The 18,501-nt window shown below is 47.5% G+C and overlaps 1 protein-coding gene across 3 annotated transcripts in view; it reads right to left on the reverse strand.

The window, feature by feature from the left end:
* LOC146202771 (proto-oncogene vav-like) overlaps positions 1 to 18,501 on the reverse strand; it is a 287,899-nt gene that overhangs the window by 192,622 nt on the left and 76,776 nt on the right. For all 3 annotated transcript variants that reach the window (XM_084588327.1, XM_084588326.1, XM_084588325.1), the window contains exons 2-3: positions 9,531 to 9,647; positions 8,302 to 8,360 (exon numbers count right to left, since the gene is read on the reverse strand). In XM_084588327.1, the coding sequence (XP_084444453.1) occupies positions 8,302 to 8,360; positions 9,531 to 9,647 (176 nt within the window). The remainder of the gene's footprint in view (positions 1 to 8,301; positions 8,361 to 9,530; positions 9,648 to 18,501) is intronic.

Consider the following 18,501-nt stretch of genomic DNA (forward strand, 5'->3'; position numbering starts at 1 on the left):
CAATTATATTACTTACTCTTCAGGTTATAATACGAGACAAAGGCATGCACTAACAATAACCCCTGTGAACGCGCGAAATAACTGTTTTAAATATTCTTTCTTTCCGAGGACAATTACGGAATGGAACAAACTTAATAGTGAGACTGTAACTCAAAGTTCTTTACTAATGTTTGAAAAGTGTCTGCAAATTTTATGAATTTGAGTGCGTTCATATGCTTGTATTTCTTTTTGTTTTTCCCACCCTGCTATGATCTGTACCAGATTGCAGTACCTATAAATAAATAAATAAATAAAAAATTAACTTCCAAGACATCAAATCCCCTACAACCACACTAGGGAGCAGGAGCACCCCGCGGGCCCGCGGGCGAAGCGAAACCATAGATTCACATAAATATTAAGATTGGACATTCAGATCATTTCATGGCAGAGTTTTACGCCTCCGCCAGATGGCGCGGCATCCGCCATCGGCTGCTGACTGCCATCCGAGATTTGGCGGGCCTAGTCGCCCATAGCTACGCTGATAGCAAAAGTTGGCCGCTGGGGCCTTATGAGAGTGCCATTTCTGGTTACTGTTTAGTACTCTAAACTGGCGGCACCGCCGCGCGCCCCTTTGGACTTCCAGTGAGGCCAGCACTTTGACAAAGCGGAGGACGGAGCGGTCTAAGATGGGGTCGCTGTCTCGGTGCTTCCCTGCGAGGCCGCCTATCATTTGTGCGTCTCGTGACGCACGTTACAGATTATTTCGTTCAATTTTGTTCTCGAACTATATTATTTGGACAACGTCCACCAGAAACAAAGGCTTAGAATAGAAAGCTTACGCATCTAGTTAATTAGAAAAATAAACACCCGGCATGCGCACCTCTGTGGAAAAAAAAAAAGCAAGAAAAACTTCCAACCAAAACGCCGCGCCTTACCATCACAAAGTCATTGCAAGTAAAAGCGGAGAAAAATTTGGCTGCCTCATTAGCGACATGCCGCACCGATGGAGCATATCGTACAAAACGCACGCCTGAAGAAACACAGGTCAAGGTTTTTTTCCCACCAAGACGAGTATTCATCGCACGGCACGGGCGCGCTCCTAAAGCATTCATTAGCGGCACTTTAACTAATACCGAGGAGATAGCAGCCAACCCAACCACGAGTACTTCCGCAATGTTACCGCCGCGTGTACCATTCGGAAATAGGCTGGTTTTCGAGCGCTCTCGACGACACACGGATGGTGACGGCGGCGCAGTGCAATACGGTCACGTGAGCGTAAAAAAGTTTTTCGACGTAACCTCCCCATGTCTTCTAAGCTCCTCCGGCTGTGTTTATATCACATCAAAAGTCAGAGGCGCCCGAAGGTGTATCTGCGGCACTTCTATGCAATACACATATTACACCACGCCGCACTGCTCGTTACAGACGCATGTCAGACTATATATCCACATAGTTAATTAAAAAAAAAAGTGCGAAGCGTAGTTGAAAGCTTTTAAAGTAACATAAGCTGGACTTCCTCCACACGCCGCTCCCACATATATGTCTGCACAAAATGAAATCTCCCTCATCTCAAAAACACTCTTGCAAACCATGTCCGCTCATTTCACACACAATGCTCCTTTCGTAAATAGGGAGAGCTTTGCGCACTGAAAACTGGCTCCCTACTCCCGGTAAGTCTGGGAATCACAAGTAATCTTCCATCTCATTAAAGCCAATTCCGCCGTGTCCCTTGATAACTAACAAATATGCGAAAATGACCCCCCCCCCCCTCCAATCCCTCCTCCGCCTCAACATCGACAACAAAATTCACATCATGCACCCTAAACAAAACACAGGCACCCCACCTGGTGCAGTACACAGTAAATATTCAGGCTGAGGACACCTGATATCACTTCCAAAGACCACCAGCCCCTTTAAATATCAACAATGGTTCCCTACACTTTATGCCCACTACGTATAAACACACCTGTCAAAAATTTCCCATAAACGTAGTCCCCAGAGCCCAGTTTTTCACCAGTAACCAATTTGCAGCGCATATCAAGACAAAAAAAAAAAAAAAAAAAAAAAAAAAAAATGACGCTGCTCCAGGTGAGCTGATTTTCGAAATCGACAAGGAGCATTCTTGCAGCAACGTACCACATTCGCGGCAGAAATTTCCGATTCAGCAAAAATGCTGTTCTGCTGTTCCCTCTTGCTGAACATAAGAAATGGGGGCTGTGCCAAAATTCCTGCTTTCGGAAGCAGCAAGTACAGATTTTCGCTGATCCTGTCAAAACAAACCCTAAACCTTGTACCCAAATTTTATCGTTATGGCGCTTTTGAACAAAACCAATAACAAACATAGAAAAAAAATTTGCTGAGCAGTACATGTTACTTTTATTAGCGGAGAGAGAAAACAACAACTAGACACTGTATTAAAATAAATCTCCGAAAAATGAAAGTATAACATCCCTGAAACTTGAACCCATGGGTAGTATTTCGTGCCTTTCTTTGGAGATTCTGAAGGGGCATAACGCGGTGCGTCGCAGGCGAAACGCAACGAGACAACTTTCAAAACGAACAAGGAGGAGCAGCACCTCGAGCTACAGAGCGAGCGGCAGCGTCGATCCTTGCGATTTACGCTTGCAGAGCAACGCTGGCGGAGGAATTCCGCCCAAATGCAGCATTCTCGGTGAGACGTGGCGCTTTTTAAGCGCTCGCATATTGACCCCTTCATGGATCACTGCCTTGTCGTGGCGGAGGGGCTTGCGAAACTCGATGAAGTCGTGAGCTCTGCTGTGTAGGGCCACCCAAGATAGACAGGTCACGGCAGAAAGTTCTGACAAAATGTTATTCACTGGAGAAGGTAATGGCAACCCACTCCAGTATTTCCTGCCAAGAAAACCATACCATTAATGATATGGCGCCGGAAGATGAGCCCCCCAGGTTGGAAGGCGTCCCACATGATACTGGGGATGAACAAAGGGCGATTCCTAGTAGCTCCAGGACGAATGAAGCGGCTGGGCTAAAGCCAAAAGGACGCTCAGTTGTGGATGTGTTAGGGAAGTAACCGGAAAGTCCGATGTTGCAAGGAGATATATCACATAGCAACATGGAATGTAAGATCTATGACGCAAGGTAAACTGGATGTCGTCAAGCGAGAAATGGACAGATTGAACATCGATATCTTGGGTATCAGCGAGCTCAAGTGGACCGGAATGGGAGAATTTAACTCCGGCGACCATTATGTCTTTTATTGTGGGCACGAATCCAAGAGAAGGAATGGGGTCGCTCTCATAGTAAACAGAAGAATGGGCAAAGCAGTGCTAGGGTACAACCCCAGAAACGACCGAATGATTTCACCTCGGATCCAAGGTCACCCTTTCAACATAACAGTTATCCAAGTCTATGCACCGACCACTACTGCTGAAGAAGCTGAAGTTGAGAGATTTTATGCGGACCTACAATGCCTTTTAGACCGCACCCCATCATCAGAAGTCGTTTTTCTCATAGGTGACTGGAATGCTAAGGTCGGGAGTGAAGAAATATCCGGAATTATAGGCAAGTGCGGTCTTGGCGAGTCAAATGAAGCTGGGCAGAGGCTAGTAGAGTTTTGTCAAGAAAACAACCTGACCATAGCGAATACTCATTTTCAACAGCACAAGAGGCGCCTGTACACATGGACTTCACCGGACGGTCTGTACAGGAATCAGATCGATTATATTATTTGTCGGCAGAGATGGAGAAGCGCTATACAAGCAGTAAAAACAAGGCCTGGGGCCGATTGTGGCCCCGATCATCAGCTTCTTGCTGCCAAAATTAAGCTTCGATTGAGGAAAACGCAGAAAACTAGAAGGCCTTTCAGGTATGATCTGGATCAAATTCCATTAGAATATGCTATGGAAGTAAGGAATCGATTTCAAGAATTAAATCTAGAAGACAGAGAGCCAGAGGAGATGTGGACTGATGTTCGTGATATAATACAAGAAGTTGCTACTAAGCCAGTTCAAAGCAAAAGAAATGCAAGAAAGCAAACTGGTTATCTGAAGAGGCTTTGCAAACAGCTGAGGAAAGGAGGATGGCAAAAGTTATGGGGGAAAGAGAAAGATACAAGGTTCTCAATGCGGATTTTCAGAAAATAGCAAGGAGAGATAAGAATGCCTTCCTGAACATACAGTGCCAAGCAGTTGAGGACAACAGCCAATTAAGGAACACAAGAGCTCTGTATAAGACAAAGATATCAAAGGAAGCTTCTGTGCTAAACTGGGCGTGATAAAGGACAAACGAGGCAAGGACCTCACTGAAGCCTCAGAGATAAAGAAGAGGTGGCAGGAATACACAGAAGAACTGTACAAGAAGGACCTGAATGTGCAAACCCTACATAAGACGGTTGTGATTACTGATGTCGAGCCGGGCATCCTGAAGAGTGAAGTTGAATGGGCCTTAGCCAGCCTTGCTAGAACAAAGCTAGCGGAATTGATGGCATTCCAGCTGAGTTGCTTCAAAACCTCAACCATGACGCTGTTAACATTCTGCATACATTATGTCAGAAGATTTGGACAACCCTGCAGTGGCCACAGGATTGGAGGAGGTCAATTTACATCCCCATTCCGAAGAAAGGCAGTGCCAAAGATTGTTCCAACTACCGCACGATCGTGCTTATTTCGCATGCTAGCAAGGTGATGTTGAAAATCCTCCAAGGTAGGCTGCAGCAGTATGTGGATCGGGAGCTTCCGGACGTGCAAGCTGGGTTTCGCAAGGGCAGAGGAACTAGAGACCACATTGCCAACCTTCGCTGGATCACGGAAAAATCAAGAGAGTTCCAGAAACCCATCTACTTCTGCTTTATTGATTATGCGAAAGCGTTTGACTGCGTAGATCACAGCAGATTGTGGCAAGCTCTCCAAGAGATGGGAGTTCCAATTCACCTCATCTGTCTCCTCAGGAACCTGTATGACGGACAAGAGGCCGTAGTCAGAACTAGGCATGGTCTTACTGATTGGTTTCCGATTGAGAAAGGAGTGAGGCAAGGCTGCATACTGTCGCCCTGCCTATTTAACCTATATGCAGAGTGCATCATGAGGAAGGCCGATCTGGACGAGTCTTCAGTTGGAGTGAAGATTGCTGGAAAACGTATCAACAACCTTAGATATGCGGATGACACCACTTTAGTGGCAGAAAGTGAAGTGGAACTCAAGAGACTTCTGATGCGCGTACAAGAAGAGAGTGAGAAGTTTGGGCTTAAACTGAACATGAAAAAGACAAAGATCATGGCGTCTTGCCCTATCAAGTCCTGGAGCATCAAGGGGCAAGAAGTGGAAGCTGTGACAGATTTTCTCTTCTTGGGCTCCAAGATTACCTCGGAAGGAGACTGCAGCCATGAAATTAGGAGACGCCTGCTTCTGGGAAAGAGAGCAATGGTTAGCCTTGACCGCCTAGTAAAGAGCAGAGACATTAGTCTGCCAACCAAGATGCGTATAACTCGTGCTATGGTCTTTCCAGTTGTGATGTATGGATGCGAGAGTTGGACTGTGAAAAAGGCTGACCGCCGAAGAATTGACGCGTTTGAATTGTGGTGCTGGCGAAGACTCTTGAGAGTTCCTTGGACTGCCAGAAGATTAAATCAGTCGATATTGTCGACCATAAACCCTGACTGATCATTGGAGGGTCAAATTCTAAAGTTAAAGCTCAGCTACTTCGGTCATCTGATGAGAAGAGAGGAGTCGCTGGAGAAAGATTTGATGTTGGGAAAGGTTGAGGGTCGCCGGAGAAGGGGTAGGCAGCGAACGCGATGGTTAGATGGCATCCTCGAGGCACTGCAGATGAAGTTATGTGATGTTAGGAAGATAGAGACCGGAAAGCGTGGCGTGACATGGTCCATAGGGTCACGAAGAGCCGGACACGACTGAACGACTGAACTGATATTGACGGTATTGGTTCCTCTCTACTCCTCCCTGCGATGGACTTGTGTAAATGCTGCCGCATGTGCACGATAAGGGCACAGTTATATCGGCAGCAATACTTTTCTTCTCAAAATAATGCTTGAGGGGCTAGTTGTGCTGCATAATACCCAGAAATGTGGCGCAACAAACACAAACACAAGCGTGTGTTGTGTCTCTTCGCTTGTGTTTGTGTTTGTTGAGCCACATTTCTGGGTGCTTTTTTCTCAGCATGCATCAGCGACGCTTTACTGGACCGACTTGGCTTTAGTATTTCGTTCCCCGTTAAAAGTTTCGTGGTGCTTTAAATCATTCACAAGAGTGACGGCCGTGTCCAAAGGTGTGTCGAGTACTTTCGCAAGAACGCTGCCGCCAGGTGCCGTTTCCGGAAACCTTTAGGAAATCTCTAAAATCATGATCAGCGTGCTTACGCGAGGCGTCAGTGTTGTTGCCAGATGCTGATCTATAGTCCCATCGCTGCAGTGACGCTAGCAAACAAAGGAACGAACAAAAACGAAACTAAACCATGCGCGCGCGCTGAACAGCGAGAGAGAGAAAGAGAGAGCGGGTTGTGTCTACGGAATACAGCTGAGCGATCTGGCTCCGAGGTCTTTGTTTCGATTTCCGCTTTTTTATTTTTTATCTGTACGGACTAAAGCTGCGTTCTAATAGACGAGAACTGAACAAAGTGAAAGCGGTGGCCGCGAATACGTCGCTGCAGCGCTGGTGCGCCTCAACTACGCCCGCTCAGCCGTTCCCGCGCAAGCCGCACACGATGGGGGCTGACAGCCTTTGGCTGAGCAGGGCAGGAGCTCCGGCGATCGTTCAGATTCTTCGCTAGCAAGTTCGCTGCGTTCACGCCCAACGGTCGTCAGCGTCATGGCACGGTGCAATGACGCGCGGAGCTGCGCTCCCGTTTTCCGGCCCAAGAGCGCGGCAGTGCTCGAAATGACCGCCAGCGAATGTGTTTCAATGCAGGGCCCACCACTCTCGCGAGTGCGCTTTCGCTGCGTGCGGGCGATCGGCCACACAAGGAAAGCGCGGGTTCAATTTGTGCGACAAGCGTGAGATCATACACGTCAATCTAGTGATCGAGTGCTGTTCAAAAGTGCCCCAGTTTTGGACCGCGAGTTCTAAAGCGAAAGCATGCGCGATTTTCAGATATACTTTCGGCACAATTCGAACTGAAGCGCGTGGTAAGACTAAAATCGAAAAGTCCCCCCCCCCCCCCCCCCAAATTACGTTTAAAAAAATATTCAAAATTCCGATTATTTCATACCCACGCTTTCCGTGACAATGCCGCGGAGGGAGCGCGCAGCAAACATCGAAAAACATCGGCTTCAGTTCAGGTTTCTCCCACGCCAAAGCTTTTTAGTGTCATTTTGGCGTAGCTGAGGCGCAAAAGTGTGCGAGAACTCGATTTGGTAGGAGCATGCAGCACGATTTGCCAGTTGGAGCAGCAGTTCCGCCAGTGCAGGAGCCTTATTTCTGTGTGAAGCACATTCCAGAGTAAATGCTACCTAGAGCAAATCAGTGCCCGAGTAGCGAGCACCCCGTGATGACCAGCAGACAAGACGAAATTAAAACTCATTTAGCGGAGTAGAGTACAATGAACTAGCACAGCAAAGCGATCAAGCTATAATTGCATTATTCATTTTCGAACACCAGACCACTTTCCTTGAAGTGAAACCTGGGCACTAAATATAGCCCCCAGCTTTCACAATGTCAGGCTTAGAACATTGTTGTCCTCATGTGTATGTACCCTAAATAACTTTCATGATAGCTTTGGCTACCTGCCGAGTAGACCTTTTCCTAGCCACCTTTGTTTTATGCCCAGGAGCCTTTCAAGCAGGAGGTATCAACAAAAATGCCATAATCCTACTCAAGTTGACTTCAGCGGGGTCATAATGATAAAAGACAACAAATTTCGAGAGTGCTTGCATAAAACCAGTATTAGTCAGTGATGAAATATTAATCACGCTAAAACACACGCGATCTCATTGTTTTTCAAGCACATTCTGCATAACAAAGACGCGTGTAACATCTGACAACTAAACTGTGGTTTCATAGCTACACTGTATCAACAGCAGATTGCCCAAGGCATTGTTACAGTGGAGTCGGCAATTTTGAGGTCGTGTTGAATAGCCAGAAAGCATAACTCGCTTTCTTTCTGAAGCCAAGTTTCATCATGAATTCTATTTTTGCCTCAATATGTTTTTACTTTAAGGGCTATAGCATTTTCAGCTGCGCCATTGCATTTTAAACATACGCTGTTGTCCAGCAATTGAGCAATGCACGTCCATTCAGTTAGGCTTGCATCTATGTTGCTACTTTATTTGAATCCTGATAAACATTTGGTGCTGCCACCAGATGAGAAATAGGTTCTCCCATAGTGAAGACTCACCTGACACCAGATTCCTCGGCCTTTGGAGATCTCGACAGCACCGCCAACGTGTGCAGTACCTGTGCCCAGAGCCAAAAATGATTAGTCATACCATTTATGCAAAAGCAATGACAATGTCGCAATAAGTGGTTTGCAGGAGGACCCTAAACAACAAATGCATTGCTTCTTTGCCCCGAAGCTCCTGAGCTGTTCCTTTTGACTCATTTATGCAATCAATAAGCAATTCACCAGCATCTGGTGCGTCCCAAGAGAAAAACATTATTTGAACTTGAAACTGCATGCCTAGAATGGCTCCAAGGATGGGGAAAATGCTAAACAGCTATTCTTTTTACTCACTATGAATTTTCTAAAATACAAAATACATATACTTTTACCTTCGGAGGGAAGTCTTCATTTCTGATATTTGTAAGAATTTCAAAAATTGAAAGCTTATGATATGTTCAAGCACTCCAAAGATGCGCATCATTTATTTTAGCCAGCATGAATAGCTTGAAACTAGCTCTGAATTTACAGGAGCCAACTTGCAGCAAGTTTTAACTTGTCAGAATAACTATAGGTAAGCTGCATTTATTGAAAGTTCAATCCCAAACAACCCACACAGATTTCAGAGGGCTGAAGAAAAATTTTAACTGCATAGAAGTAAACATTTTTTTTTTCCCTTGCTTTCATTAACAATGCTTTTTTATATTAAGAACAAAAGCACTGCTTCTAGTGGATGACTCCTCTGTCTGAACTCCCAACGCGTCCATATCTAAGGCGCATAAAAACAACAATTTTTCATCCCTTTTAACACTTCATGGGTAATTTCCCTTGACCAATACTTGTAATAAGAACCAAAGTAACCATTCAACCATGAGAACTTTGATTAGACTTTAGAAGATCAAATTAGAGGGTAGATTAGAAAGATTAGCGGCCAACACACACACACACACAAACACACACACACACAGACACACGCACACGCACACGCACACGCACACGCACACGCACACACACACACACACACACACACACACACACACACTGCATCTGCGCAATGAGGAATGAATAAAATACTGCAAAAAAGCTGCAAAAGTAATGTGCCTGAGAAAGCTGTCATCATGTGAAGCGCAAAAGCAAAACAAGAAATGGACAGGCAAACAAAGAAGCTTACACAAGACAACCATGCACACGCCCTCCGCCTTCCCCAACCCTCACACAACAAAAGGAATGACAAACACTTCACCCACCTTTCTGAAATCCCCATACTCAAAGAGCATGTTTGGCTCGAAAAGGTCGCTGTTGTTGAGGTTGAAGACATTCTTGCAGGTCTGCAGAAATGTTCTGATGTTCTTCAGGCAGAGGAACTGCAATAGAAAATAAGAAGTTGGCACTCAGGAGGTATGCAGGTTTGCTCAGTGCTAACGACAATGAAGCACACACTCGATCGGCCAAGCGGCTGTCTATGTGCAAGTCGCTATCTCAGATATCCAGTCTTGCATTCATACGAAGGTGTAGAAATTCCTCCTCCCTCAGCTGTCGGAAACCGGTTCCGCTGCAGCTTCCCCAGTGCACACGACGGGCCTCTGAACAAAATGGCAGCAACCAGGGTTGCCAGGTCCAAAAAACGAAAAGTCGCCACAAAAATGGGAAAAGTAGCCAGAAAGTAGCCAGCCAGAGGAAGAGCAATAAAAAGTAGCCAAAAAGGAGCCATGAGGCCATGCATGGGGCAGTAAATAGAGCGCTCACTGCAAAAAGACAACCAAAAACATTGGTTTAATAGTCATTTTATTCCAACGCTCGTGAAGAAACAAATGCCACTTGCGTCTTATAGAAACTAAATCACGTAGAAAAGATTTCTGAAAAAAAAAATGGCTGCGTAAGACTGCGATATTATATAAACAGACATAAAACTAAACTGACCAGATAAACACACATGTTATCAGAAACTTCTCTGTGATGATTAGAAACAATATAAAATGCATAAAATTATGTCCACGAAAATGTAAGTATAAAATGTTAGTAGAGTTGGATGTCTCAAACAATGGCTACAAAAGGAGAACAAGACGAAAGGAAACTGCAACCACTCAGGTGCGAGGTTCAGGCCTGCCGTAAATAGTTGAGTTGACCTTCTCAATCATCGTTTGGGTTTATCAAGGATATGGCCAATGTGCAGGGGGTATTCACACGATCACACACACTTCTTTTTGATCATGACTACTAGGCGTTGGACGGGAACCTTCGGTTTCTCAAGTATAATATTACATTATCGAGAGGCATTTACCTTGCCTAGAGATATAGAAATCATTCTTTCATAGGTATACCGAGTATATTCGTAAGTTCCTTCACCAGTGCCTAATAATGTTCGACGAATTGCGGTCGATGAATGGTTGTCCGCGCTCCTTGATCGCATTGAAAGTGCGCAACTGTTTTATTCAGTGAACAAAGTATAAGTGCAAAAGCCACTTTCACACTGATGAGACAAACCTATGAACGGAAGATGCACTCATGACTAATTTATTGTCAGCGGGTGCACGCTAAATAAGACGTACTGCAAGCAAATATGCACGGGCAAAGAAAAACATTTCGAAGCAGTTCGTGGAAAGCCTAGTTAGTGTGTTAGCTCTGTTGTGATTTTTATCTAAGTTTGGCTAGCTAGCATAAAGCTTTTACATTTGCCCTTAGTTTGCCATCTATAATGCAAAGTTTGGCTTTAAGTGCAGTTAAATAATTAGCACTAATTAATTTGGTTCGATAACTACCACAACTCATTTGAACTCAACCTAAGCTTTCGAAAGGTATATGACGATGCATATAGCTCACTAACGCTAACTAATATGGATTGCTAACTAATTCAGAGCATTTGGAGACATCCTAAGCTTTTCAACGGTATATGACTTGATCGTCTAGCTCAAAGTTTGGTTTTATACAAAATAAATAATTAACGCAGATTAATGAGGATCACTAGCACAGTGCCATTACACTTGGCCTAAGCTTTCCAGCGGTATATGACTCGATGCTGCAGCGCAAATTTGGGTTTCAAGTGCGATTTACTAAATATCATTTAATTTCGTCCGTAGTTGGTCAAAATAAGTGTATAATTAACCAATGATCCAAACTCAAGGTTTATCACGTGACATATACTATGCTTAGCCAAGATTTCTTGAAAGTAGCGAAGTAGACTGGGCGGCCGCTTTGACTTTCTCTGATCTTAAAGTTCAAAGCACCAGCCTGGGTCGTTTTCTCGTTTTGCGAAGTTTTACCGCGGTGACGGAGTTCACGCTCAAAAAAAAAAAAAAGATAAAAAACCCAAACACAGCCAGACAGAGGCAGTACTAGACCCTGGAGCGCAGACCTGGACTAAAAACGCGCGCTTCACTGACTGCTGCGGCCGGACGGCGGGCGCCAGGGAGAAAAAGCGTGTCGTGCGCAGAGCTCGTAGCCGCCGCGCCCCTTAGCCGCGCGAGGAGAATTGAAGAGGAAAGCGCGGCGCGGAGGAGAGTGTCGCTACTTTCAAATTATCAAGGGGTTTTAGCGGATGGATGTTAAGAGCGTCCCCTTTGAAACACAGTGGGGACAGTCGTTACCATGCAGAGTAAGTTGTATTGTATCTATAAAAACGAGCATCCTGAACAGCGCGCAAACGGGCTCGTTGGAATAGGCGAAAATTTTTCAAAGTAGCCAGAAAGTAGCCAAGTAGCCAACCTAAAATTTTTGTCGCCAGGCGGCTCAGAAAGTAGCCAATTTGGCGTAAAGTAGCCAAATCTGGCAACCCTGGCAGCAACAAGCAAGCCCCTTTTAAAACTGAAAACTTGCTTACGCGTACAGAACTTCTTTCGCTTTGCTTTAGAAAGGTACTATCGCGCTCAGCATGACTTGCAACTCCACGTAAGCGCTTCCCGGAAGCATGGTTTGCTGGAAAGCATTTTGCTGTTCCAGCACTCAGCTCTCTCTCCCCTGTGCCCTCAGTTCTTGGCAGTGACAGCGGTATCGCATCGCCGGCGCTTGAGTGCCAAATGCAGGGTCGCACTTCATTTTGCCATTTTGTTAGCACCTCATTTCCCCGATAGAACCGTCGGCATAAAGCACCGCCTCTGCATAAACGCTCCTGTGACAAATAACAAGCTCAGATTTCGTTGAGCAGACGGCGAAGGTGATGCACTTTGTTTCTGGAACATCACAACCCTTCCATTTAGTTTTCAGGCGCCGCCGCTTGTCGACCACGTGCTTCTGGAAAACTGGCCACACGCTCGCTAGTTGCAAGTCATAATTGAGTGCTATAGTACGTGGGGCTTCGCTTCACGCACATTCACGCACGTGTGGCAGAGCATTATAAGGAAGAAGGGGGGGGGGGGGGGTTGAAAACAACGAACTTTACTCCCAGGCGAGGACCAAACGCGCACTCCACTCAAGTGTCCGCGGCGTACGAGAAGACACTGCGTTGCAATTTACTGCGTCGTTTCGACAGAACACCCGCCAGAAAAGCAGGACGAAAAGAAACGCGGTCGATAACGACAGCCACGGACAGCAGTGCAGAGCGTCCCCCGTCCCTTCCAGCCTCTGCCGGCGCAAGAGGGAAGCGAGCGTCGAAAGGTGTCAAGCTGTCCCAGCGCAGCGGTGCGTGGTGCTGCTGCGTGCCGCGCATTTTCAGCCCCGCTCGGCTGCACCCGCGCGAAACAAGCCAGCGAACAAAGGGAAACCGTGCTTCGCCGCCGCGCTAAACGATCAGCCAGTCACACCGGCCGCGCGTGTGCGTTCCGCGCAGGCACCGGCGGATCATCATACGGCTCGTCCGCGAAGCGGGTCTCTCGCGTGCGGCGAAAAGCGCAGCCACAGCACACCACAAGCCTGAGCCGCCGCTAAGTTCAGCACGATTTGCGGTTTTTGCATTGTATCGCTCTGACAGGCTCGCCCGACAGCGTTTGGCGTCAAAACAACTTGGTTCCCGAGTGCTGGCGCTTTTCGGCTCGGCGGATTTTACGCAGTACGCCTTTGCCAACAATAACCAGGCTGCATAATTTGCTTCTCATTGGTATTATAAAGCCAATAAGAATTACCAGAGGATACCAACTGATTAAGGAGTAAGGAGAGGTGCTCGTCTTTAATTTGCAGGGATCGAAAAAGTTAGATGCGGTATGAATTTAGTACCATATTGCCGAGAAGCAGGCCCTGCAGCCTGGTTACTTTCGACAAACACTGTACTTATCGAGCATTACCTCAAGTTGAGAACCGAACGAATAAGGCAACGCGGCGATAAGCGAGAAAACGGGTTAAATCGAAAGCAACAGAAAAGAAAACGAAGCCTGGAGACAGAAAAGGGTGCCTAACTTGTCGCAGAGCCGATAGCAGCATGGAACATTCACTTACGAAGCCTTCGAAACCCCTGGAGATATTTGCGGGCGAATGTCTTACAGAATGTAAGCTGTGCACTGCTACTACCAACATGTGGTGCAATGCAATGACTGATCGATGGCGTACCCTATATTCTCATCATCGGTGAGGTTAAAGAGAAATGCCCAAAATAGCCGCTATGGATTTCGAGAAAACTTCTTATTTAGCCGAATCATCATCCAGGCACTGCGCAACCAAGAGGGATATGCAAAGGCTCTAGAAAGTAAAGCGACCGTATAGAAAGCAAAGTGACCATACTGCTCGCTGGAGAAGCGATAAAATACCGTTGACATATGTCAGCCAGGGATGTAATCTCTCCACTGATATCCACAGCCTGTGTTAAATAGGTGCCCATGCGGGTGGGTTGGAAGGAGCTGGGGATGTAATGGCCGACTTGCAGCGCATGACTGATGTCAAACAGTCAAGCCGTCCAACCAACAGTTTCCGAAAACCAGCTCAGAACTGGACACAACTCAAAACTGCGGCAGCCCTTCCAAGGAGGCCCTCCAATGCAATGGCGCCGAACGCTTTGCATTGCTCCCCGGCTGTTCCCTTTGCACTTGCTAACACGACATCGCAGGTGGTAGGCAGCAGCAAAGTGATTAACCATCACGTCAACCGGTTAGTGGTACTGGCAGGACGGCCTCCTCTTAAGGGCACGTGCCGCTGCGTCCTAGGTTTTTAGGGTAGATCCAGCTTAGCCCCGCGGCGGTGGTTAGGGCGCTCGACTGCTGATCCCAAGGATGCGGGATCGGATTCCGGCCGCGGCGGCCGCTTTTCGATGGAGGCGAAAAGCAAGGCGGTCGTGAACTGTGCGATGTCAGTATACGTTAATGAACACCAGCTGGTCGAAATTTCAGGCGCCCTCTATTACGGCGTCTCTCATAGTCTGAGTCACTTTGGGATAATGAATCGTATAAACCGAACCAAACCAAGATCCAGCTCAGCAAAATGAAATTGTTCGATTAGGCGCTTGCTTCGTCCATATCGACACGTCTTCACGGACAGTGCATGACAGCGCTCGTAGTACCGCGGCACCCATGAGCGCTTTTGCATTCATGTATGCGCAAATAAAGGAAAAAAAATTAAAGGGGGGGGGGGGGGGGTGCAAGCGCGGATATGTTAGCGCAGACGTAATGGAACAGTTTCGAAAGCATGCGCTGGAGTTATAAATTTACGCGCCTCGCCGCATAACATAAGTCCGAAGAAAAGCACGGCCAATTTGCGATTAGGGCGCGTCTGCCAGGTACCCACTCGGGAGACTTGCAAATGCGGAACAGGCGAGAGCGACCACCCTCGGAAAGAAAGCGGCGCTCGATAAGCAGTGAAAACGGTCGACGGAATCGAGACATAAGCCGGATTTCCGGCCTCCGCTCACGATACGTTGGCGCTAGGGGCACCCACTGCAAGCCAGGGCAGTGGGGGCGCCACAGTGCGGCTCGCCGCACCACTCAGTGACACGACATCGCTGGGCGCAGATTACGCACACAGTGATTTCACCAAGAGAAAGGCAAACACTTTAGCCACAAAACCGGGGGCATATTTCTGGGCAACTCATGGCGGGTACGGACGGACATTCCCATACCCAAAATTAAGGCACTGAACGGCTCGGCGTAGCATTGCTGCGCGCTGAAGAAAGAATATGCAACTGTGGAGAATCGATAAGCTCGAACAACCATTCGAATAGTTTCGGCATGCACTATGGCCACCAGAAAAAAGCCAAGCGACGAAAACAATAGAGAAGAGAGAAAGCCTTCAGTACCCGCTGCCATTAATGACTAGGGGAGGGGGGGAGGGGAGGGGGGTAAAACGCCGACGTTAGTACATAGACGAGAACCAACCGCATTTCAGCCTCACTCTCAGGACAGTGGACCCGTACCTAAAAGCGAATGATTCTCGTTCTGAAGCACGAACACATCCGAGTTTCGCAACGAACCGACTACAATTACTGCCACACTGAAAAGCAATCTTTGTGGGGAGGTAAGCTGCCACGCCGTATCGATCGAAATTCTAGGGCCGAAGAGAATGCAGCCGTCGACTGGGGTGGACTGCTCTGAAGGTAGGCACGAAAAAAAAAAAAAAATCCAAGAGCATTGCAGAATCTGCAGTGGAGAAATGCGAAAGCCTGAGCGTTGCTGCTGCACACGGTATATTGCGCGTCCCTTGTGGAACACAACCAGCGGTCCGATGAACGCTTCAAATTTCATCGGCGTTCTATAATTGGTTTACAGGAAAGGAAAGGAGCGTTATATCTGTCACTCGCGGAATTTAGCTGGCAGCGGTCTCGCGGAAAACACAGCAACACTCAAGCATTTCTCCAGTGCAGATTCTGGTGTGCTCTCACTTTTTTTTATTATTAACTGATACTCGTTACACATATCTGACCACTACCACGCATTTATCTGGGTCATTAAGCAAGACACAAATCCACTTTCGGTTGGCGTGTCGTCACATCGTCGAAAATAGTCGTACGGTTAATGTCGAGGTATGTTTGATTTTACTTCTACATTTCTGGGGGCGCAAATTAAGTAGTCATCCTACTAACATTGTTTTCTGCAGCATACTCACATCATCCTCTTATCAGTCACAACCATTCGTTTCTGGAAACGACACAACGGCTGCGGACACGTTTAGCGGACACAACCTTGCCGACATAGCCTAGTAATGCTTCCGCATTTAAAAAAGAAAAAAAAAAAAAAAAGAAAGGACGTAAGCGACCATCTGTAAAAAATTACAAGGGTTCACCGCTGTTGAACCGAATACGTAGAGAAAGCATTAGCTGCAGGTGACCGAGCGTTCTTCTTTTTCTTCTTCCTCAGCCCACATACAAATCCCCGCTTTTTAACCAAGCCGTATGAAACGTGCCTTATTGGGCTCTAGGAGTAACGTGAATGCCAGGGTCCTGGCAGGCTGATTCTGACATAACCGTCCCATTTGAAACGAGAGACCCAAGTTGGCAGCCCACACCCTAGTGTCACGTGGGGTGGGACGTCACAGCGTCACGTGGGTAAGACGTACGTTGAAGGGTCGAAACCTAGAGTAGTATTGCTTTCGCAATAAAACAAAGGCTGAGTCTAAAGATGTGTGTGGGGGAGGGGGGTGTCGCCGTGCGAAGGGAGAAGGCTTCTTCGCAAGCTGGCAAACTCGCCCAACGGCTAAACGGCGGGACAGGCTAACTGCAAGCAAGGAATTTATACGTGCACCATCCAATTATGTTCACCGCAGGGACCTGGCTCCCGCAAAGCAGTGTCGGTAGAAGCGATTAACACAAAGCATAACGTATCGGGCATAAGCATCTGACCGCATTTAGCGACGGAAATGCGGTTTCTGATGCGTCCACATGAGAGTAACTACGTCTACAGCCCAAGCGTGTAACATTGTTCAGATTGGGGAATGGTCTTGAGTGCGCCCCGCACCCATGGGAACGCAATCGGCCCGCCAACGTCGCTACGGCGAAACCAAGAACGGTATTTCATAAATGAAGCTGAAGCGAAATGACCGCACCCTTAAAACGACAGCGAGACTAATCTGTAACAAAGAGGTTGCAGAGACACCACCGCGGCTCCGGAAATACGCGCGCAGTAACAACGGGAAGAGCACGACAGAGGGAGGCGTGTGGGGCCACATCGGCCACCGAGACAGATGCGAGCACTACACCGACCTTGCCGTACCTAGGTCAGGGCCGTAACGAGCAAGCGCAGCGATATCGCCGAGTCGCGAGGAAGTCGGGGAAGCGGAAGAGACACGCGCGTACTCCGATGAGGAAGGCAAGCGGCGAGCCCAGCTGAGGACCACGATAAGGACGAGGTGGCCGGAGAGAGAGAAATGGGAGCCGACCACGTTGGGCCGCAAGCTCGACGCCTGGCCGCCTCGATCGATCCGCGCGCACTTGCGCCTCCGGTCACGTAGCAGCTAGCCAGCGCAAAAGGGCTTTGAAGTTTCCATTTTATGTGCCTTTGTTTCACACAACTCGTAAAGGGCCGCAAAAGGGCGCGTGGCGGTAGCGAAAAGTATTGAAGGCGAGGAGGGCCCTCTATGGAGAGAGAGCAAAGCGTCGAAAGGACTCCGCCATCTGTGAGTAATGTCGCACAGAGTCGGATTTTGTAATATATGACAATTGCCTTGTGTAGGCGCTTTTCAATATATAGCTAACACAAGAATTCGACAAGAGGACTGTTAGCTTGTACAAAAGAAAGAAATTTATTGGGGGCCACGTACCACGCTTGTTCCCCCCAAGGTGTCCGCCGCGCATACAAATTTTACGCGGTAGGAATGTTGTGATAAACAAAGGTAGCAATGCGATAGTGGAGGAAAAAAAAAATCATTTTTCAGTGTGCAATATTTGTGTGCAAGCACGGTCTGTTTTATCGCAAAATCGCAGATCAGGTACTCGTGCCAACTTCCCCTTTTTTAACGACAATGCGACGTGACAGCCTCCTCTGCGGTAGCCATTCGGAAACAAAACCAAGTCCGCGGAGTGTGCACGTGCTGGGATGATTGAAAACATCAGAGAAATCGAAAGTGCCGCTGCAGCAATCTCACGAGCGCGCTTTTTCTTCGGTTTTTTTTTTTTCTTCTTCTTTCGGTGGGGGCTCCAAACGATCGATGCCGGCAGTTACTGCCTCCTGGCGTACTCCAGCCGCCGCGGGAATTATGAGAAGCACGTGGGATCCAATCAGGCGTCGGCGGATGGCGAGCTCACAGATTGGATTCTCCATTTTATGAGAGCTCTCCGCGTTGGCATTCGACAATGCGCGTTGACGGGGGGCCCTGCGTGTGGATGCGCTCTGAATCTCCAAACCGCGACAAAGCAGCCTCCGTCACAGTCGG

The sequence above is a fragment of the Amblyomma maculatum genome, chromosome 1, assembly GCF_055883805.1.
Source record: "Amblyomma maculatum isolate TAMU_Amacu chromosome 1, ASM5588380v1, whole genome shotgun sequence".
In the NCBI taxonomy this organism is placed as follows: domain Eukaryota; kingdom Metazoa; phylum Arthropoda; class Arachnida; order Ixodida; family Ixodidae; genus Amblyomma; species Amblyomma maculatum.